At 39.2% G+C, this 23,119-nt stretch overlaps 1 protein-coding gene across 3 annotated transcripts in view; it reads left to right on the top strand.

Annotated features, from left to right (window-relative positions):
- LRIG2 (leucine rich repeats and immunoglobulin like domains 2) overlaps window positions 1–23,119 on the top strand; it is a 66,932-nt gene that overhangs the window by 22,824 nt on the left and 20,989 nt on the right. For 2 of the 3 annotated variants that reach the window (XM_042462277.1, XM_042462276.1), the window contains exons 2-9: window positions 4,082–4,153; window positions 10,372–10,446; window positions 11,050–11,184; window positions 15,877–16,020; window positions 17,051–17,194; window positions 17,564–17,707; window positions 17,879–18,022; window positions 21,065–21,145. In XM_042462277.1, coding sequence (XP_042318211.1) covers window positions 4,082–4,153; window positions 10,372–10,446; window positions 11,050–11,184; window positions 15,877–16,020; window positions 17,051–17,194; window positions 17,564–17,707; window positions 17,879–18,022; window positions 21,065–21,145 — 939 coding nt within the window. The remainder of the gene's footprint in view (window positions 1–4,081; window positions 4,154–10,371; window positions 10,447–11,049; window positions 11,185–15,876; window positions 16,021–17,050; window positions 17,195–17,563; window positions 17,708–17,878; window positions 18,023–21,064; window positions 21,146–23,119) is intronic. The other variant, XM_042462278.1, reaches the window with a different exon arrangement.

Genomic DNA, 23,119 nt, shown 5'->3' with positions numbered 1-23,119 from the left:
GGGCATATGTGCCCACATAGAGGGCTCTGAGTGCCACCTCTGGCACGCGTGCCATAGGTTCGCCATCACTGCTCTATGAGCTCTCACTCTATGAGCCTCCTTAATTTATCTAAGGATGCAAGTCCTGTATACTATAGAATGTTTTGGAAGACGTAGACCAAGGATAGTGAAGTTGTACTGAAGTCTAAAAAAGGATATGTTACTTTATATGTCAGGTACTACCATCACAAAACACCTGTCATTTTACATCTTCTTTGGCTAAAAACAAAATGTGTATCTTTTTGTCTTTTTAGTTTAGTTTTGAGATAGTAACACCTGTTCGTGAAAGAGAATGTTTGTGAATAAAAAATCACCTAATTACAGAGCTGTGTGGTTTAAAACTGATGCCTTAAAAAACCCCACTGCTGGTTCTTTTAATTGATTTGTTTTAAAAGTCTAGCCATTACTATTACTATTTTCCATCCCTCTTACTGGAACAATGACTGTTTGAATTGAAACATTTGAACTTTTAATACAGTGGTGCCTCAGGTTACGAAATTAATTCGTTCCGCGGCCGCTTTCGTAACCCGAAAAGCCTTCGTAAGCCGAATTACCATAGGCGCTAATGGGGAAAAGCCGCGATTCCGTGCGAAAAAGCCGAAAAAAGCACCAAAAGTTTTTTCGTAACCTGAAAAAACATTCGTAACCCGAAACAATGATTCCCTATGGGATTTTTTCGTATCCCGAAAATTTCGTAACCTGGGTATTTCGTATCCCGAGGTACCACTGTAGTTTATTGGCAGTTGTTCATTGTTAGACCATTTTCCAGTGTCAGTTGCTTCTTTTTAATCACTTTATTTTAGAGTGTAAGAAATGATATTCAGAAACAAATTATTCAATTAACAGAAGTCCATCCAAAGCACTTTTTAAAGAACAATTATTGTTTAAGCTAATGGCCATAACATCTGAACTGCATTTTGCCACTTAGTTTTCGTAATTGGTGCAGTTCTATACATTAATGTAGGAGTAGGCAACCTGCGGCCCGCGGGCCGGATGTGGCCCGGCGAGGCCTTGGGACCGGCCCCAGCCCGGTCCTGCCGCTGGGGCCTTTGGCATCTCGCGCAAGGGGCATGGTGGGGCAATTGTCTATAGAAGCCTCAGAAACATGCATTTATCTTAACATTTTTTTAAAAATCAGCAAATTTTTTCATGTGTCCTCCATTTTTTATTGAAAAAGTGCCCTCCATTTGAAAATTTTGTCCTACATTAGTCCCGGTTTATTTATTATTTAATTTTTTAAAATTATTTAATTATTTATTTTTTGGCTTTGGCCCCCCAGTTGTCTGAGGGACAGCAACCAGGCCCCCGGCTCAAAAGGGTTGCCTACCCCTGCATTAATGCAAAAGAACAACAACTGCTTGTTTTTAAAAATCATTTTAAACCAAAACAACCCTGGGGTTTGGGATGTTGGTTTGTTTTTTATTTTTCACCAACCCTGCCTAATTGTCATTTAATTCTTTGTTTTTTATTTTGCTACTTTTTCTGACATATTCATGGTTGCCCACGGTTGAGAGATGTGACTAGGCTTTCATAAACACAACAGTACCCTTCTTGTTCTATGTAGCTTTTATGTGATGTTTATTATAGCAGACATATAATTTGAACATCTGCTTGATCTGGTAGAAAGTTTTTCATTCCCCTTCCCCCGAAAGATAAACAGCCTTGTTGTGGCTAGTGTCTCATCTGATGAATTGGCTATTGTCTGCCAGATTCATATCATAAAATTAGAACTGGATGTAGCTAATGGCAAAATAGAAGTGCAGTTCAGATGGATTGTTGGATTAAATAACAGCCAAGCTGCAAAACTATAATCACTTTTCCCCGCTCTTGTGAACTTGCTAGGAATTCTTATGCCTGCCTCAGCATGACTTTTGGAAGCTCTGACATGCTTGGAAATTGAATGAAATTGACATCTGCTTGAATATGATTATCAGTTTGTTTCTAACCACAGTTATTGATAGCTTTCAATAACATGGTGCTCTTCCTTTTGTCTTTAAGTACTAATAGAATGCACATCATTTCTAGCATCTTAACTTTCATCCTTCTCAAGGATTTCAATGCATTTGTTTTCAACTTATTTTAGATGAAAAACAGCAACAATATATTTTTGTTTTGATAGAGACTTGAAAATCAAAACAATCTGGCAGACAAGTACTTAGTCTCTGGATTAGACTGATAGGTGCATTGCTCTGTTAGGATATATAGCCAAATTTCATTTGGGACACCCATTTGAGGTTAATTCTGGCCATAAAAATGTCAGCGAAGAAATAGTGTGATGTCATGATGCTATGCAAGTTTTTGATTTTAAAAAATATAATTCAGAATATGAAGCTGATCATTTTGAGAATTTCATAGAAAGATACTAGATTAAATACTTTGAGAATAGAAATGCTGTTCCAGATAACCTTGTCATTGAATTCTGGTTTGAAATCTTATTGCCCACCGTGCTGCTTTGTAGTAAAGTGTAACTGAATATTCATAGCAGCAAATGGAGTGTCTTCTCTTGAGAATTGTGAAATTAGAAAACATGTTTTGTTTTGTTTTTTTTAAAAAATTAAAGTCAAGTTATATTTGCTCTTCTGCGGTTGACTTGATTTTTAAAAATCCAGGCAGTTGGCTTTACACCTCCAAAGAACAAAGAAAAAAGAGGTGATATAAAAATTCTAGTAGCTTTTGGAGTTATCAGCTACATTCTAAAACTGGTGACCTGCTTTTAAAAATCAGGAGAAAGTGGCTAATACCTTACTAATGGGCAGCTATGACTGGCTAGTTGAAGCAGAACTTTGTTTTAATAGAGACATTCATTGTTCAAGCATGTAAGCATCCATCAGCTGTATGCTCACCCTGACAGATGAACTGCTCGCCATCTCTGTTATCTGGACTGTTTCACAAACCTGCTCTAGGTGCCAGCTCTGCTCTCATATACTGTGCGTGAGCTGTCAGCACAAGGTGCCTGGGTTTCCTCTCCTTTGTGGAGGAGAGCCAAAGTATATTAACAAGGTAAAGTAGCAATGTGATTTTTCCTGCTGTTCTAGGAGCCTTAGTTATCAGACTGTAACTCATTGTGTCAGGAATTAACAAAAAGATAATTAGTGCATTAATAAAACAGTAGTTTACTTCCCTTTCCAGTGTTAAGTTCAAAGCGTTCCATGAAAGACCAAAACAGAAAGAGATAAAAATATCATTCCTATGAGAGAACAGGAGATTTTGTCCATCTTTTTACTTTTTCCAGAGAAACAGGTTTCCAATGATTCTGCCACATTATTCATGTGTTGTTACAAGTTTGTATTCATAGGCTGTATCAAGGTGTCTTTTCATCAGTGGAATGATCTTGTGATGCATCTGAATACCAAGACATTTCCATCATATTTGAATATCTATTTGTGGATTTTCCCCATACAGTATTTCTAGCATGGATAAGGCAATCATGTGGGTGAAAGAGAGAATGAGATACTGAAGTACAGGAGCAGCCTTTTTCTATCAGAAGAGCTATGCTGGATGAGACCAAATGTTAATGTAGCCCAATATTCTATTTACACAATAGCCAACCAGTTGCTTATGGGAAGGCCACTGGTAGAATGTGAGTGCAGCTGCAATATCAGTCTCACACTTTCAAGAAATGGATACTGCATTTATTAAAGGAAGTAATGCAGAACTGTTCCGACTAGTAGCCTCCAATGAGCCAATTCTACATGAAGTTGTCTAATTCCCTTTTAAAGCCATCCAGGTTGGCAAACAATATGTTGCATGTTGTGAGAGTGAATTCCACAATTTAATGATGTGCTGCTCAGTGCCCATCAGCTCAGGTCTGCCAGGTGGAATATGACACAAAGGGCTTTCTTGAAAGCAACATTTTCTTCCTTTTCTTCTCCATCACTTTAATTCCAGTTGGAGATAAATAACTATCTCAGCCCCTCCCCTCCTTCTTTTGTGTAATACTGTACTGTTATATGTGGTCAGTTTACAAATAGCTGTGGGGTCTTATTAACTGACTTTTGTACTTAAATTAGAATAACCATATAATTTTCTCTTTTGCCTGCAGTGACTTAAGTCATAACCATTTGTTATCCTCTAACTGGAGCATTGTTTCATCAGGTCAAATGTTACAAGAAGTGTAAGTAACTCAATCTATTATTATTTTATTTTATTATTTTATTTTATTATATCCTGCATTTCTCGCAATATAGGGGACTCGGGGATTGTGATGCACTAAGAAATTATATGGTGTACAGACAGTAATGTAATAGTAATGAAGATGTGATAAATGGTTGAATTAATTTGTAGGGACAAAACAGGCAAGAGAGACTTAGGAGAAGTGAATAAGAAAAACTAAAGGAAAAGCTGGGAAGGGAACCAGAGTAGGAAACTGACTTGGGGGGGGGGGGTGGAGTTTTTGATAGGACAGAAGTGTTTGTAGGTTGGCACTTGAATACAGACATGAATTCACCAGCGTAATCTGTGGTTGCAAGCTGCTGGACTCTAATGATTACATGTATTTTAGCTTGAAAGTCAGTAAGTTAGATTGGGTAGGTTACATCAGAAGTATATTTTACTAACCTTAACAGATTTACTCCTTCAATACCATCGACCATGGTATCCTTCTGGATTGCCTGAGTGAGTTGGGTATTGGGGGCTCTGCTCTGCAGTGGTTCCGTTCCTACCTCTCGGGCAGATTTCAGATGGTGGAGCTGGGGGACTGTCGCTCTTATAGGAGGGCCCTTACATCTGGTATCCCTCAGGGAGCGATTTTGTCCCCTATGCTATTTAACATTTACATGAAGCCGCTGGGAGAGATAATCTGGAGACACGGGGCACAGTGTTATCAATATGCTGATGACACCCAAATAGTTTTCTCTGTGTCTCCAACTGATGCAGTAACTAGGGATGGCATCTCTCCTCTTAATGCTTGCTTGGAGTCGGTAATGGGCTGGATGAGGGAAAACAGACTCAGCCTGAATCCAGAGAAAACAGAAGTACTGGTGATTGGTTCTCCTGGCCCAGGTAAGGGAATTGTTCCACCTGTCCTAAACGGGGTCTCGCTCCCTGTGAAGGACTCTGTTCGCAGTTTGGGTGTGCTCCTGGACTCGTCGCTCCACCTTACAGCTCAGGTGGATGCGACGGTCAGGAGCACCTGCTATCAGCTTCAGCTGATAGGCCAACTGCGACCCTTCCTGGGCCTGGGGGACCTTAAAACCGTTGTACATGCTCTGGTAACCTCTTGATTAGATTTCTGTAACGCGCTTTACATGGGGCAACCCTTGTACCAGACCCGGAAGCTTCAATTAGTGCAGAATATGGCTGCTAGGCTGGTTACTGGATGTTCCAGAGCCAGCCATATAACACCAGTCCTAAAAGATCTTCATTGGCTGCCTATTTGCTTCCGGGCCGAATACAAGGTGTTGGTTATCACCTATAAAGCCCTAAATGGCTTGGGCCCAGGGTACTTGGAGGACCGCCTCTCCCCATATAATCCGCCCTGCACTCTCAGATCGGGTGAGAAACATCTTTTAAGAGTTCCAGATGCTAGATATGTTTCATCCCGGAGGGCCTTTTCTGTTGCAACCCCTCAGCTCTGGAACTCCCTCCCCAATGAGCTCCATACTTCCACCTCCCTTGATATCTTCAAGAAGAACCTGAAGACTTACTTATTCTGCCAGGCTTTCCCCCCGTGAGCCTTGTTGTTATGCTTTTCCCCTCACAATGTTTTGCTGTATTCCATTCTACACAGCCACTTGTATGGATGTTGTTGTTTGTAATTGTTTTTATTGTTATTTTGTAATACTGTTGGGGTATGGGATTGTGATGGTTTTATCTGTTTTTATCCTTGTTGTACACTGCTGTGATCCTTGGAACAGCGGTATAGAAATAAAATATTATTATTATTATTATTATTATTATTATTATTATTATTATTATATTACTCTCAAGTAAATGTATATAGGATTAATGCCTTGAAAGTGCCGCAGGGGGCATATCTCTCTCTCTCTCTCTCTCTCACACACACACACACACACACACACCCCACCCTCACACTGCAGCTACATGCAATTTCACCTTTCTCTTGCTTAATTTCTTATTACAATGGGCCCTTGATATCCACAGGTTTGATATCTGCAGATTTGAGCAACTTTGGATTGAAATGAAGAAACATTTAATTTTTAAAAAACCTTCAATGGTCAGACTGAAAAGCGGTTCCCGGGCAAGAGCAGAGGCTGTTGTGGCAAGACCCAGACAAGCTGATGCCTCCCTGTCCCCATAGAAATCAGTCCCTCCACAAAGCCACAGTCAGAACTTAAACCTCTTTGTCACTGTTTTTGCCACTTCACATCACAATGCCACTGCCAAAATTTAAACCCCTGCCTCACTCTCTCACAAGGAAGCTGCTGCCAGAATTTAAATTGCCTCACTCAGTTTCTCATTTTCTCACAAGCAAGCCTCTGCCAGAATTTACGCTTCTGCCTCACCCAGTTTGCCAGTGTTTCACAAGGAAATCTTTGCTAAAATTTAAATTCTTGCCTGACTTCATTTCCCACCTTCTCATCAGGAAGCCTCTCCCAGACTTAATACCCCTTTCCTGCTGATACACCAACTTGCCCCATTCCTTCTGCTGCCCCTCCCTGAGATGGATCAGTGGCAAAGAGGTTTAAAATCTGGCAGAGGCTTTATGATGGGGAGGCTGACAAACTGGGAAACAATCAGCAAAGAGTTTAAATTCTGGCAGAGCTTTGTGATAAGAAGGTGGGAAACAGTGAAGGAAGAGTGCCATTCTGGTGCCTGGACCTTGTTGCCCAGATATTTTGAAATATTAAATACTGATTTGAGTATCTGTGTTTTTTTGGTATTCGTGGAGGTTCTGGAACCAAACCCTTGTGGATACCTAGGGCCCACTATATTAAACTGAAAAATAGCCATGGTGAGGTGTTTAGAAATTATCCGCAGTTAAGTTAGACTTTCAAGGTCCAGCAGTGAATGTTAATTCAAAAAGCTTGTGTGCTTTTTTATGCCAGAACTGTATCTATTAAATATGACTAACATCATTCAACATAAAGATCAGGGCCGGCTCTAGGTATTTTGCCATCCTAGGTGAGAAATATTTTGGCACCCCTGTCGCCCCTCATAATTATTTTCACCCCTTGATTTCTGCTGTTTCGTTTGTTAAAGCTAAACATGACATAAAACTCTCGTCACAGTATTGAGAATTAGTCAAAAAGCCAATTAGGTTTTTACAGGTTAAAGAATTTTTTATTGCTGTGATATTTGAAACAGAGTCTAATGCATGCATATTCCTTTTGCAAGCTAGAAGCATTCTGCATTCTAATGCTGTGGAAAAATCTTGATCCCATCCCCATGAATTTGTGGGGTAGTGGTGGTCCATCTATGACCCCTAAAAACTAAAAATCTTCATCCAAGGGGCAGAAAAAGGGTGTCCCAAGAAAGAGAAGAAAACCAGTAGGTGAGAGGACCAGGGCTACTGCCATACTGCAGAATTAATGCAATTTGACACCACTTCAGCTGCCCTTGGCTCCCAAGGTGGCCAACTGTCCTAACTGCAAAGGAGAAGAAGACACCGCAAAATGTAGGGCTTTCAAGTAAAATGGAGGACATGACCAAGTAAAAGCTGAAACCCCTCATATAAATATAAATTCATGCATCTTAGTGATGCTCAAAAGGGAGGACATTTTTGGAATTCTTCCTGGACAGAAGATTGAAATGAAAGATATACCAGAAAAAGAGGACATCTGGTCATCCTGCGGGTTCCATGCTGTGGAGCCCTGGGATTTGTAGTTTGTTGTGGCTCTACTGCTCTCTGACTGAGAAGGTGAAATCTCCTCCAAAAATCCAAATCCCAGGATTCCATAGCATGGAGCCAGGGCAGTTAAAGCGCTATCAAATTGCATTATTTCTGCAGTGTAGATGCAGCCTATGAAACAAGGATGGGAATGGCTCCAGGGCGAGAAAGAAAAGACACATTGTAGGCACACCATTTACGGCACTTTAGAGATAAACAACAACAATAATAATAACAACAAGAGTGAGCAAGCCACACTCCCTCAGCCTCAGAGGAAAGCCATGGCAAAGCTTCTCATATTGCCAAGAAAACCCCATGGTAGGTTTGCCTCAGGGCAGGCCGGGCATCCTCCTTTTCCAGGACATGTCCTCCATTCCAGCCTTCTGTCCAGGAGGGATTCCAAAACGTCCTCCATTTTAAGCATGACTAAGAAGCATGCATTTACATTTTTAGGAGTGTTTTGAGCTTTTCTTGAGTCCTGTCCTCCCTTTTTCTTGAATGTCTTCCATTTTGTGGTGCTTTTCCTTGTAGTGAAGACATCTGGACACCCTGGGAAGAAGACCGAGCTTTTAAAGTGGATTGTTGGAGCCAGTGTAGACTAGTTGTTTGAGCATTGGACTATGACTCTGGGTTCAAATCCTAGCTCAGCCATGGAAATCCACTGGGTGGGGACATCACACACTCTCAGCCACAGAGGAAGGCCATGGTGAGCCTCATCTAAACAAACCTTGCCAAGGAAACCCCATGAGAGAGTGGCCAGGAGGCAGAAAGGACTTGAGGACTCAAAACAACAAACAATAACAACAACGGGAGGGGGGCCATGGAAACCCACTGGGTGACTTTGGGGGAGTCACACTCTCTCAGCCTCAGAGGAAGGCCATGGCAAGCCTTTCCTGAACAAGTCTCTCTCTTGGCAAGAAAGGGAGGGAGGGAAGGAAGGAAGGAAGGAAGATAGAGGGAAGGTAGGAAAGAAGGAAGGAAGGGGAGGGGGAAGAAGGAAGGAGGGATAGGAGGAAAGAAAGAGGAAGGGACCCCACAACAAACTCCAACTCCCAGAATTCCATAGCCTTGAGCCAGAAAGAGTTTAAGAGGTGCCAAACCAGGTTAATTTTCCAGTGTAGATGCAGCCCAGGAGTTGCAGAGCACAGCAAACTAATTCCCCCCTTCCCTTTTACAAACAGAGCCTGATAAAAATGCCAGGGTTGCCAGCTCACCTATATGGACAGGCCGGCCCTGATAAAGATCGAACTAAATATTGGAGACAGATTCTTTATATGATTTCAGTAGCGAGAGTGATGCTGGCAGAGAGCTGGAAATCTCCTGAGGTACACTCAATAGATAATTGGCTACTGAGAATGTTAGAGATTGCTGAAATAGAAAAAAAAAATTCAGAATCTTTGGCAGGAGAACCAGATGCAAAATCTGAAGAACGATGGATAAGCCTCCTCTCTTATTGTGATAAAAAGTGGAACTACACAAATTAGAATAATTACTCGGAAATGACTGGCTAAGAGACATTTGTACCCACAGAGTTTTATTTTCATGAGCATTTGTATTGAATTCAAGCTTTGTATTTTTTGAGGCAATCAAAATAATTAATATGACTAAGTTAAAAAGAAGTTGTGTAGAGTAATATAGAAAGAGAAGAAAGAAAATGATGATCATCCTTTATAGGTTTTTTCCTATTACAAGGTTAATATTGTCAACATAAATGCTAAATATAGTTATCTGGAATAGTCAGTTTATACAAAATGAACATATAACTGTAATATAGAAAGATGTATATGTCAATTAATACACTGTATTTTTCTTTTTAAACTAATAAACTTTAATTTAAAAAAAGCTTGTGTGCTCAAGTTTCTGTGGGGAGGAATAGAATTCTATGTTCAAGGCACTGTATTTGCTAATATATGGTGGTTATGTGTTGTTGTTTGCCTTCAAGTCAACCCTAATACATATCACAGGATTTTCTTGGCAAGATTTGTTCAGAGGACATTTTACCATTGCCTTCCTCTAAAGGAGCATGACTTGCCCAGTGTCACCCAGTGGATTTCCATGACTTAGCAGGGTTTCAAACTTTGGTCTCTAGAGTTCTTGTCCAACACCCAAACCCAAACTGTTAAAGTAATAGTTATGTGTTATCTTAATTCAAATAACAAATTTCCTCTTAATTCTGAGGTTCATTAGATGAGCATCATAACTTTACTATCCCTTCATACAGTGTTTCACTGTCAGAGAACATTTTCTGGTATTTCCTAGTCCATTCTTGCTTGATGAATTTCCCACCAGACCAGAATGATAATGCAAATAATAAGCAAAAATAGTTTTGTATGTTCATTATCTGTTTTTCTCAGATTTCGGCTTTTGGTTCACATTTGAGGATTATGCCTTGAGTATGTGTCTGCCAAGTATTTCCAACTGAGATTGCTTATACAAGAGTATTATTAGAACCAGAATGATTTCCAGTTATTCTGTTATCTTTTTTCCTTGTCTTTTTTCCTTTTTTAAAAAACAAAGTGCCAGTAAAGAAATCTCTCTTTCAGGAAGATGAACTACAATGAGCTAACTGACATTCCCTACTTTGGAGAACTGACTTCTAATATGACACTACTTTCATTGTAAGTAAATATTATTATTTTTTTCTTTAAGAAAAACTGCTACTGAGTTTTGGTAATGCAGGAAAATTTTCCTTGTGGAGTAGTTAAAGGAAATCGAAGCCTGCAGTAATGCCTGAAAATTAAATGTAATCCTTCATTTTGAGTCTTAAATGTCTCTACTTGTGCTATAAAAGAGCAGTTAATAAAAGAACATAGTGTATATGGTATTGCTAAATTCCCACTCTTACAACTCTACCTTGCATTCCATCATACTCTATGAAAAGTAGGCCAGACAGTAGAACTATACTTCTGTAGGAAAGTGCATTCTGCAATCATACTTCACAATGGCAAACCATCTTGTTTCTTGTTGTTTGCAATAATCTCAATCTAACACAAGTGCTGATAGAATCATCATTAACTTTCAACTAATTGTTTGAAGCTTATTCTAATTGAAACTGCCTGCATAAAATAGATTAAATTCTGTTTACATTCTGTTTAAACCGGCATAAAAATAAACAATTTATGTAGGTTGTAATCAAGGCATGTTTACCCAGTTCGTTATGCAACTGAACCTCAGATATAGACTGTTGATGATAATTAATCATACATTTTCTTCATTTTTAGAGTTCATAATACAATCCCAGAGATTATTCCTGAACAGCTTCAGTTTTATGTTTCATTGGAGAACCTTGATCTCAGCTCTAACCTTATATCTGAAATCAAAATGTCTTCATTCCCACGGATGCAATTGAAGTACTTGTAAGTAGGAGATAGCAGTTAACTGATAGTGTTGAAAATGTATACATCTTTATATACATCTTTAGTTTCATTCCAAAAGGTGAAAATGGACAGAAGTGCTTCTTTATTTCATCTTCCCTTTTATGGTTAAGAAGTCTTGTGATTATTTGAGCAGGATAATAAATGTGTTCCAATTCTATTGTGAAGATAGCACTGGAATGCTATGACTTCACAGTCCAAGATCTTAAATAAGGATCCCTTTGGATTGAAGGAAGATACTATTTTTTATTTTTTAAAAGAGCAATAAGGGGAGGATATGATAGAGGTTTATAAAATTACACATTATGTGAAAGTGACTAGATATAAAACCTCTTTTCCCCTTCTGATACAGGAAGCAGTATTTATCTAATTGACAGTTGTTAGGATGTTGTAAAAACTATGGCAGGAACATGGGGATTATTGTGTTTGTGCTGAGCTTCCCCAAGGATTCTAGCAGTGTTGCAGATAGGATGCTGGACTGGATAGAACCTTGTTATTAATACTGATGTGATGTTTTCATTGTAACCAGTGGCTACATTTGGATACCACAGTCTGTTGTGGAATACTGAGACATGAAGGAGTCTAATCTCTTTCCAGGCTCTTCTGTCTTCCCCCTTTGGTGAGGACTGATGCAGAAGCTTTTGACTTCGGCTTTTAGTTAAGCATGTTGTATAGTGGCAACATGGAATTGTACTTAAAATTAAGTATGTAAACTGTATTAACTAACCTCTTGGTTTCAGCTGAAAAGAATTTGCCAGCTTTGTTTGCAGCTGAGCAAACTGGGTTGCAGAATTTACGACTTCAAAGTGTTATAAAATTGTCTAGTCTTGAAAGCAGAGGGTATTTTATTCACATTTGTAAAAAGCAAGTGAATATGTATGTCTGAGTCTTGATATATGTGCAGGGTGGCATTCTAAATTAAGATTGGTGTAAATGAGAGAGTCATAGGGAGACCACGGGGATGCATTCCAACAGAGCTAAAGTAGCCACAAAGTTATCAGTTTTAGTCAATCTGCCACCAGTTTTAAAGAGATTTAAAGCAGAAATCATCAAGAGCTTACTTTTCCCAGGGCAGAATAACCTTTCAGACAATAAGATTCCAGTTGTTCATCTAAGTGAATACAGTGGTGCCTCGGGTTACGAAATTAATTCGTTCCGCGGCCGCTTTCGTAACCCGAAAAGCCTTCGTAAGCCGAATTGCCATAGGCGCTAATGGGGAAAAGCCGCGTTTCGTGCGAAAAAGCCGAAAAAAGCACCAAAAATTTTCTTCGTATCCCGAAAAAACATTCGTAACCCGGAACAATGATTTCCTATGGGATTTTTTCGTATCCCGAAAATTTCGTAACCTGGGTATTTCGTATCCCGAGGTACCACTGTAATGGAAATCCATTCCAGCCACATTCACACTCCAAGATTCCAGTTTCTTTGTCAAGCTTACACACACACACTTTTCAAAGAAGACAAAAAAGTACCTTCTTTGAAGGCAAGATTCTAGCTACTTTCTTCCTCTCACACTTGCTCGTCCTTGTAAGCAGCTAAAGAAAATCTTTTCCTCTAGTGAAGACAGGATTCCAGTTTCTTTATCCCCCTCTCACACACCTTCTAGGCAGCCTAAGGAAACCACTTCCTCAAGATGATGACAAGATTTGAGTTTCTTCCTTCCCCTCATGTTTCTCCTAAGCAGGCAAAAGAAACCCCTTTCTTCCACCAGTGTCAAGACTGAAGTTGCTTTCTTCCAGTCCCACTCCTCCAGCCTAGGCAGGTGAAAGAAAACCAATCCAGTCAGCTCTTCTTACTGCTCAAAATTCCACACCAGAACTCCACACAGCCTCACTTTCTCGCCCCATGCTCCTTATTCTCCTATCAGACTCAAATGCACAGGCACTGGGAGAGCTATGCACTGTGGGTGAGAGTTTGATTTATTTATTTCTGGAAAAACATTATAAATTTGAAATGTCATAAATTGAACCAACAGAAATTGAGACTTGCCTTTATATGCAATTTAAAATTTTAAGATATACAAGTAATACGAATTACTATATCTGAATCCTAGAATTTTTTATACCCTGAGAAATTTTACATGAAAAATTGAATCATGATTATACACTGAAAATGAAACCAAATGACTGAATAGTATCTTCAAAATTATATTCCAGTATTTGATTAGGTATTTGCCACACAGGTGGACAGACAACAGGCACATGTAGCTGTCTGCTACTCTCAGAGCACTGTGCAAAAGAAATGAGTCCCACACATTTTCCCTTCTACTGGTTTGCTGGATAGTGGAGTATAGGAATGCTGCTCTGGCACTGCTGTTATATCAGTACAAGCACCGTAATGTCAGAAATGCTGGAAAGTAGAAAAGGCTTTCTATTTGCACTTTGGATTGATCTTGATAAATCTGAAGTTACTGTTTCCCTGCTGATAGCAGCAGTGGGGAAATAGTAGTCTCAGTGGTGGAAGTCGGAGAGGTGAAAGTCTCCAGTGATCCAGATGCAGCCAAAATAGCTGCTTTCCTGCTAGTAAGAAAGGCCGTGACATCTCTGTGAAGGTTGATGGGGGACGGTAGAGGTGTTCACTTCCATCTCCCCCACCGAAGATCAAAATATCTTTAAGCCTCTCTATCCCTGCCTGCTGAGATGTAGAGTAGGCCAGGTAAAAAAGAATAAGTTTGAGTCTATGCATTCATGTACAGCCATCACTGCATGTGATTCCCCCCACCCCCCCAGGCCAGAAATGCTGGCCATTCTTTTGTAAATAAAATGTGTGAAAGGGATCTAGGAATCCAAGTAGATCACAAATTGAACATGAATCAACAATGCAGCTAAAAAGGTCAATGCAATTTAAGGTTGCATCAATAAAAGTACAGTCGGTCCTTCTTATACACGGATTTTTTATACATGGATTCAAGCATACACGGTTTGAAAATGTTCAAAAAAAGTATAAATTTCAATGATCAAACTGATTTTCCATTTTTTATAAGGGACACCATTTTGCTATGTCATTATATTCAGTGGGACTTGAGCATACACGGATTTTGTTATACACGGGGGATCTTAGAACCAAACCCCAGTGTATAACAAGGCTCCACTGTATAGTGTCTAGATCAGGGGTAGGCAACCTTTTTGAGCCGGGGGCCGGGTTGCCGTCCCTCAGACAACTGGGGGGCCGAAGCCAAAAAATAAATAAATAAATTTTTTAAAAAACAAAATTAAATAAATAAATAAACCGGGACAAATGTGGGACGAAATTTTCAAATGGAGGACACTTTTTTAAAAAATGGAGGACACCCAAAAAAAATTGCTGATTTTTTTTTTAAAAATGTTAATATAAATGCATGTTTCGGCGGCTTCTATAGACAATTGCCCCCCTCGCCCGCTGCTTGCCCCCTTGCCTGCCGCTTGCCCCCCCTTGCCCGCCTCCTCCTGATAGGCCAAAGGCCCCACGCCCTCACGCGAGAGACCAAAGGCTCCGGTGGCAATCGGCGGCAGGACCGGGCGGGGGCCAGTCCCAAGGCCTTGGCGGGCCGCATCCGGGCCACAGGTTGCCTACCACTGGTCTAGATCAAGGGAAGTAATAGTGACACTATATTCTGCTTTGATAAGACCCCACCAGGAATATTGTGTCCAGTTCTGGGCACCAAAATTCAAAAAGGACATTGAGAAACTGGAGCGTGTCCAAAGGGGGGTGACTAAAATGGTGAAGGGTCTTAAAACCATGCCTTATGAAGAACGACTTAGGGAACTGGGGATGTTTAGCCTGGAGAAGAGAAGGTTAAGAGGTGACATGATAGCCCTGTTTAAATATTTGAAGGGATGTCATATTGAGGATGCAGCAAGCTTGTTTTCTGCTGCTCCAGAGAACTGGACCTGGAACAATGGATGCAAGCTACAGGAAAAGCGATTCCACCTCAACATTAGGAGGAACGTCTGAGTAAGGGCTATCTGACAGTGGAACACACTCCCTCAGAGAGTGGTGGAATCTCCCTCCTTGGAGGTCTTTAAACATCTATCAGGTATACTTTGATTGAGAGTTCCTGCATGGCAGGGGGTTGGACTGGATGGCCCTTGTGGTCTCTTCCAACTCTACAATTCTATGATTCTATGATTCTAAGCCAATGTCAGAAACCACATTTTGAAATTGGCTTCTTTTCAACTAGTAACAGTTAATGTTAATACAGATTGAAAAAACACAGTTAAACACAGATTCTTCGAGTTACTTGCTCATGTTGGAGGAGAAGCAGAGAGTATGCAAACCTGAAGAGATTCATATCTTGCTGAGCCATTGTTTAAGACTATGTTAGAATGTGGCCATTGTGGTAACAAGCTGGAAGGAAACTACTGTATTTTTTCTTCCCCTTACCACCCCAAATTGATGTGTAATTTGGCTTATTTTATACAATCCTAGATCTTAGTGAATTTCAGCCATTTAAGGGGTTGCATTTAGTACATGAGACCACATTCTTTACTACTTAATTTTGTGCAATTAGATCTTACCACAACCACTGAGGATCAGTGAAATAAACTATGAAAATCTTTCTCCTTTTTGAAAATGAAATTTCTTGAGACAGGGAAAAGAAAATCTAAACCAAAGTTTACTTGACTCTTTAAAAGTTCTTGTGTAATCTGTTAGTATGTTGTATCTGAAGGTTTTTTTTAAAACTATCTTTTACAGGAACCTGAGCAACAACAGAATAACTACTCTGGAAGCAGGCTGTTTTGATAATTTATCAAATTCTCTAATAGTTGTGAAACTAAATAGAAACAGAATAAGCATGATTCCGCCAAAGACCTTCCGACTGCCTCATGTACAGTATTTGTAAGTCATTATGTCCCATCATTTTCAAAACCTTCATGCAATACATCTCAGCCACCCATAAATTAAAGCCTGAAGAGATCTTTAATTGAAGGGTGGCTTTAAATGTATGTCTGGTAGAAAAAGTGAGAGAGTTCAGTTGGGCCATTTGTATTTTAAGTGCAAGGAGCCATGTTTCAGGTAGTCACACTCTTTGGCACACATGTTAAAAGCAGCCTTTCCCCATCTGAGTGCATTACACTGATAAGCTGATATTCATTTTTTTTCCCCTCACAGAGCATAAAGGGCTAAAAAAAATTGATTAAGAAGATTAGCTATAGTCTTGACATTACTTAGGTTCATAGTAATAAACCTGAGAGATATATCTGAGTTGGTCTGTTGAAGACAAAATAAAACAGTTTATTATGCCATAAGCTTTCTGGAACTTGGGTTAGTTTTTAACATGCTGCATGCCACTTCCTTTGAAAATTTTAATTGCATGAGCTTGTCAATTGAGTAGTTAAATACCTAGTCTAAATTTGCAGATATATAAAAGTAGAATTTATATAACAAGAAACATATTTTATTTTTAAATTCTTTTTGCCCCTTCTGCAGTGCTAATGAAAAATGCTTTTCCAAAATATCTGTTTGCTCAAGGTTGTTGGAGAATTTATGTTGTAGGACAGAATTCTGACTCTCCATACTGTACAGGGCAGGAATGGACAACTTGTCCATTTCTGTTGTTGAAGTTCATCTGCAACTCCCATCAACCTTTCCCAGCCTAACCAGTGCTTAAGGATGATGGGGATTGCAGTCCAACATATGGAGGAGTCACCATTGACCACCCTTGAAGTAAGAATTTAATGTTGCTTGCATCTGATATTTTTTATTGTGCAATTTTCTTTATAATAGCTACTTATGATATTGCAGATTACACCAATATCCATTCATGTAACTGTGTTTGTCTTAGAACAAGAAGCATACAACAAATGAAAGTAATACTTCATTTCAGCTAATATGTTTATAACATTATTATTATAATATCATTATTTAGGGAACTTAAAAGAAACCGAATTAAAGTAATAGACAGCCTTACCTTCCAAGGTCTGGATTCCTTGAAGTCATTAAAAATGCAACGCAATGGGATTAGCAGACTAATGGATGGCGCCTTCTTTGGACTGGATAATATGGAAGAACTGTGAGTATATCACACTATTGCCTTTTCATTAGAGGTGATAGATGATACATTCCTGTAGAGACTAATGAAACTGAGTTGCTTGATAAACATAGATATGGCTGTCCTGTTGCTTATTGAAGCATATGTCTTCACATCTTACTTGGAGATTAACAGTCCATATCTTCTCATTTTCATGAGAGTTATTTGCTTGTCTTCTGATTGGATTGTTTGCTTGGGTAAATGTGTCAAGAAAGGGAGAATAGTACTGCACTACAGTCCTCTTCCAGGCATTGTACATACTTCAGAATTTAGTTTATCCTCAATAAAATGCTGTTTATAAGTGTAATATCTGCTGGAAGCACATGTAACAGTTTTCTATTGTTTCTACAGAGAACTGGAACATAATAATCTAACAGAAGTAAACAAGGGCTGGCTGTATGGTTTGAGGACTTTACAACAGCTCTATGTCAGTCAGAATGCCATTAACAGGATTGGACCTGATGCATGGGAGTTCTGTCAAAGGCTTTCTGAACTGTAAGTACTAAGATTTATTTCACTGGAGTTTTCCCCACTGATTAGAATAAACATAATAATAAAAATCTTATTCCCTAATGAAAGTTGCTTAATTTATGTGGGTTTTTTTATGATGTCTCATTCTTCTACATTCCTATCATTTAGCTTTTACTCTGTTATGTTTCATTTCAGCGATCTATCGTACAATCAACTGACTCGCCTAGATGAGTTTGCTTTTGTTGGACTCAGTTTATTGGAGAGATTAAATCTAAGTGATAACAGAATCAGTCATGTTGCAGATGGTGTCTTTAAGGGACTTTCAAATCTACAAACTTTGTAAGTGCACATAATTTAGAGAGCATTTATTGATGAAATAAATTAGCAGAAGTGAAAACTTGAAACCTTCTGGAGTAGGGTTAGAATTGTTTATGGCATTAAGAACACCAAAGGAAGTTTTATTCTGCCACTAAATCCAGTCTTGCCCTGTCTATTTATTTAAAAAGTTGCAAACTTTGTTCACTACGAGACATAGCTATGCAGTATTTCAGAGAATTAACTGTTGCTTTTCAAGGTGATCATCTTATAATGCAACACCTGCACAGTTGCTTATTTTTGCACATCATCCTTTGAGGAAGAGCTTTTTCAATATATGGTACCCCCCCCCCCTCCATGTTTAGAAAGAGACTATAGATTTCCTTCCCCATGCTCCAATTTCCTGTAAGTAGAGCAAGTGCATTTTAAAGTGCTGTATGTAATATATTTCTTTAGTATCACAGGGTCCTCTTGACTAGTGTTCATTACATCACTGGTAAACTAAACAGTTGTTAAACCAACATGCTTCACTTTTTTATAACTATCCATATTGAACAATTCTGAGTGTTCCTTTGGAGGTCTCCTCTTTGAAGGCTAAGCATTCCCTGAACATATGACTTTTTGTTTGTTTATGGTAATTGCAATCCCAGTAAGAGCAGACCCATTTAATCAGTGGGATGGAAGTGTTGACTTACCATTTAACAATTGATTCAGTGAGACAACTCTGAGATTGGCTTTTAAATATAGACCTGTTTATTCATTTAGGTTCATACATACATAAACACATACAGGGATCCATAAATCATGTCCAAACTTTTAGTAGCCCAGAATTATTTTTACTGGCAAGGATATTATAAAAGGGTCTCTATACATATATAAAGTGCCTTCCGCCCTGTGTATGGAAAGCTAAGCCTTATATAGAATTAAGTGAAAGGTTGGCAGTGTACATAATATTATTTTCTTGCAACTTTCTTTGTGAAAAATAAACCAATTTACTGTCAGGCCAAAACACATCAAACAAACATATTTCTCAAAATGAGGATTAAATAGGTTAAGTAATAAGTGTTCTATCTCTGCAGAATAATTCCCTTCTAGGTTCTTATAAGACTCTTATAAAAAATCCATAGGTGCTGTAATCCAACACTCCAAGTATTTGTGCTTGCCATAATCAAATGCTCTCTCACCTTGACATCAGGAATATCATGAAGGGGGTGCAGACCGCCCCAGTCGACATTCTTAGAGGCGAGTGAACACCTGGTAGGGAATCATTCACCATCCATCCCATGTTTCACAGATCACCCTCCTTTGCCACTGAGGGCACCTCTACCATCTGGGAGGGTTTCAGGTTGTCAGACCAGGTGGAGTGACAACGATCGAGCCAGCTGACGTTCAACAACTTAGTTGATATTGCAAAGAAAGTCCTGTCTTGTGTATTCATCAGGCTAACATATGTTGAGAATCTCAGGTTGTTGAGTAAAAACACACACAGAATATAAGCACAGTTATGTAAGATTTACCTTGTAGTACAAACTGTCACATTTCTCTGGAACTCAGTGAAACTGAAATTGCAAAGCACAAGTCATTACAGAGGACCTGTTGGAAACACCTTCTGGTTGTAGAAGCATGAACTCTGCTGGTAACAACCACAAACATTTGTGTAGTTAGTATAATGATTCCTGAAGATTCCGTAAATTTTATGTTCTTTCACCTCATAGATTTGTTGTTGTGTAACATGATGTTTATTGCAGTGAGGTACAGAAGTGGATTATGCCAAAGAGTTGCATGATACTGCGTGTCATTGAGCAGTGAAAATTGTTGCTCTGATAAATTTATAACCCGTCATGTAAAGGAAGTGCACTGCTGAATATATTAGAATTTAATGAAGTATCTTATTCACTCCTATTCCAGTCCACCTTGGTGAACTGGGTCTGTGCTTGGAGTCGAAGTGCAATGCAAGGATCTGATAGAAATTCCATTAGTGTGTAACTGCCTTTTTGAACAAAAACACCATTCTGTTCTTTCATGGGTAGCAATTCTTCACCTGACCTATGATCTCTTAATACAATAATGATTCTACAAGCTTTGCACTCCAGAAGATAAGTAGTGTACTAGCAACATTCTCTGGATGGCATGGATAAAATGGCTTAGATCATGAAGTGGAAGACATATATCTATCATTTAGCTATATCTCTGCAGCTGTGTCTCAAGATGCTGCATCAAAAAATAGCTTGTGAACAACTCAGCCCGTACAACACATCCATTTCTATTCTGTCAGAGAGCAGAGGGATGAGTGGGAAAGCATCCAGCTATTGTAGCTGGATGTGCTGCAACAGGCATCTGCAGGAATCCTCAGAACTAACCTGCAGATGGCATCATTACTATAGGAAGGTAGCTGGACACATACACCATGTTCATCCCCTGCCCACCAGCATGGATATGACTATTTTGGGGGACTGTGAGGGAGTATTGATCTATATATGGTCAAAGCAGAATTCCAACCTTCATGATGATAAAAACAGTGAGTTACAATGATGTTAAGTCTGACTTACTGTATGCAAGTGTAATTCATGAATGATATGTGAGCTATTGTATTCATTAGAGATGAATGGATGTTGCTTGGTTGAGGAAATTGTGCTGCATGACTTGAGAAGTCTAAGTATTGTCAGTGACTTTCTGCCACTTCTTTTTCTTCTCTTTGAATCTTAGCACTGTGTTCAATATTCAGCAGTTTTAATAAGTTTTCTTACAAAATTTTCCATCCCCAGGAATTTGGCCAGTATGTGCAGTAACCATGCACAAATGTTACATTCCTTGTGAGGTGTGCTGCAGTTTAGAAAGAGCTGATTTTATACAGAGATCTGTACCAAAAAGCTTTAGTTTTCCAGTCTAGTAAAACAACAACACAGTCTGTTTGCAAGAGTCATGAGATTTTATATTTCAAAATGTGCCAAATCAGCAATCAGTGGCAAATCTTGCAGGGGGGAGGAAGGAGTCATTTGAGCATTGTGGTTTACTTTAATTTTTTTTAAGTTGCTTCATATGTGTGTCTGTGTTTTTTCCCCCCAGAGACCTGCGAAATAATGAGATCTCCTGGGCTATAGAAGACTCAAATGAAGCATTTGTAGGACTTGAGAGACTCAATAAATTGTAAGTTTTACCAGTTGTGGTGTTGACATATTTGCTAGAATAGAAATGAGTCCCACAGTATATGTGACAGTCCGTTGTTTTTTTTAAGTGTTGGGCTTTTTGTAAGTCTTAATATCTTACTAGTTCATTAGTAAATGTTTTCAGCTGGATATGACACATTGCATCTCTTGCACTGGCCAGGTAATACGCTTTTACAGGTGTTATTATTAATGTGGTAGAAAACTACACCATTCTAATCCTGTGATAGAAATAAGTCAGGAATGGATTATCTCTTAAAATTATCCTGTTGCAGGAGACAAGGTGTGACCCAATTAACTTTCTATCAGAAAGTTGAGATTTAGGTCCCCCCCCCCAAAAAAAAATATGGATCACTTAAGGTTTATAACTTTTGTTTTATATAGAGGCAAACAAGCTTTGGTCCTCCTTCATTATAAGGGGGAAATGGCTAGACAGTTTTTGTAGAACAGTTATCTCTGTAGGAGAGTATGTGCAAGATGTTTGTTATTATTAACTGCCTTCAAGTTGACCCCAATTTGTGGTGACCCTGTTGATGAGACATCCCTAACCCTCCCTGTCCTCACCTTCTCTGTTAGTTCCTATAGATTCAGACCAGTGGCCTCCCTGATAGAGTCTATCCATCTGCCATGCAGTCTTCCTATCTTTTTACTAAACTCTACCTTTCCAAGCATTGTTCTCTTTTCTAGTGAGTCATGAATTCTCATGATGTGGCCAAAGTATGACAGCCTCAATTTGATCATCTTGGCCTCCAGGGAGTTTTTAAGTTTGATCTCTTCTAGGGTCCTAAGGTCCATTGGTTTATCTTTTTGGCTATCCACGGTATCCTCAGCACTATTATCCAGGCCCACATCTCAAATGAGTTGATTTTCCTCCAATCTACCTTCTTCCCTGTCCAGCACTCACATCTGTAGATGGACAATTCTAAATTTAGTGCTCAGTTGTATATCTTTACACTTTGGGATCTTATCTAGTTCTTTCATGGCTGTCCTTCCCATTCCTCATCATCTTATTCCTTGGGTGACCTCTCCAATTTGGAACAGTGTTTGATCCAGGATATGAGAAATTTGAGTTCCCCATTGTCTTTTTTGAATTTGTGTAGATCCTCCATGGTGATTATTTTTGTTTTCTTTTATGTTCAAAAGCAAGCCTACCTTTGCATCTTCTTCTTTGACCTTCCTTAGTAATTGTTCCAAGCCTGTGATTTTTTTCTGCTAGCAGTATGGGGTCATGCAGTGGCTCAAGTGATGGCAAGATCAGCAGATTGGCAGTTTGAGGCCTGAGTACTGCATGAAGGGGTGAGCTCCCATCACTAGTCCCAACTTCTGCCAGCCTAGCAGTTTGAAATCATGCCAATGCAAGTAAATAAATAGGTATCACTTCGGTGGGAAAGTAAACAGCGTTCTGTGCAGTCATGCTGGCTACATGATCACAGAGTAGTCTCTGACAACGCTGGCTCTTTGGCTTAGTAATGGAGATGAGCACCGCCCCCTGTGATCGGACATGGCTTGACAACCTTGTCAGCAGGGAATACCTTTACCTTTAGTATGGTGTACTGGAAGCAGTTAGTTACAGTGGGGCTTTTAGTAGACCCAGCCAACAAAGTACCCCTGATTTGTAATCGTTATGTTCTTTCCAGACGTGCAGTTTTCTACTTGCTTGCCAGCAGATATCTCTACGGGTTGTATTTACATAGTCTCACTCTCTTCCTGTTTTGATAGTAACGTAAACTCTCCCCTCTCTACCTTTTTGATTTTAAGTCCTGAAGAAAGCTGGAGGAGTACTAGAAACCAAAAGAAAAGAAAAGAAAGGGGAAAATGTGTTTCATTGTAGTTGGGGAAGGCCCTTAATCACTAATTTTCTCATGTTCCTTATTCTGTCATGATAATAATAATAATAATAATAATAATAATAATAATAATAATAATAATAATAATAATAATAATAATAATAATAATA

This window comes from Sceloporus undulatus, chromosome 4 (assembly GCF_019175285.1).
Source record: "Sceloporus undulatus isolate JIND9_A2432 ecotype Alabama chromosome 4, SceUnd_v1.1, whole genome shotgun sequence".
Taxonomy (NCBI): Eukaryota; Metazoa; Chordata; class Lepidosauria; order Squamata; family Phrynosomatidae; genus Sceloporus; species Sceloporus undulatus.
Note: the sequence above shows the minus strand (reverse complement) of the source record. Positions and strands in the feature narration are given on the sequence as shown.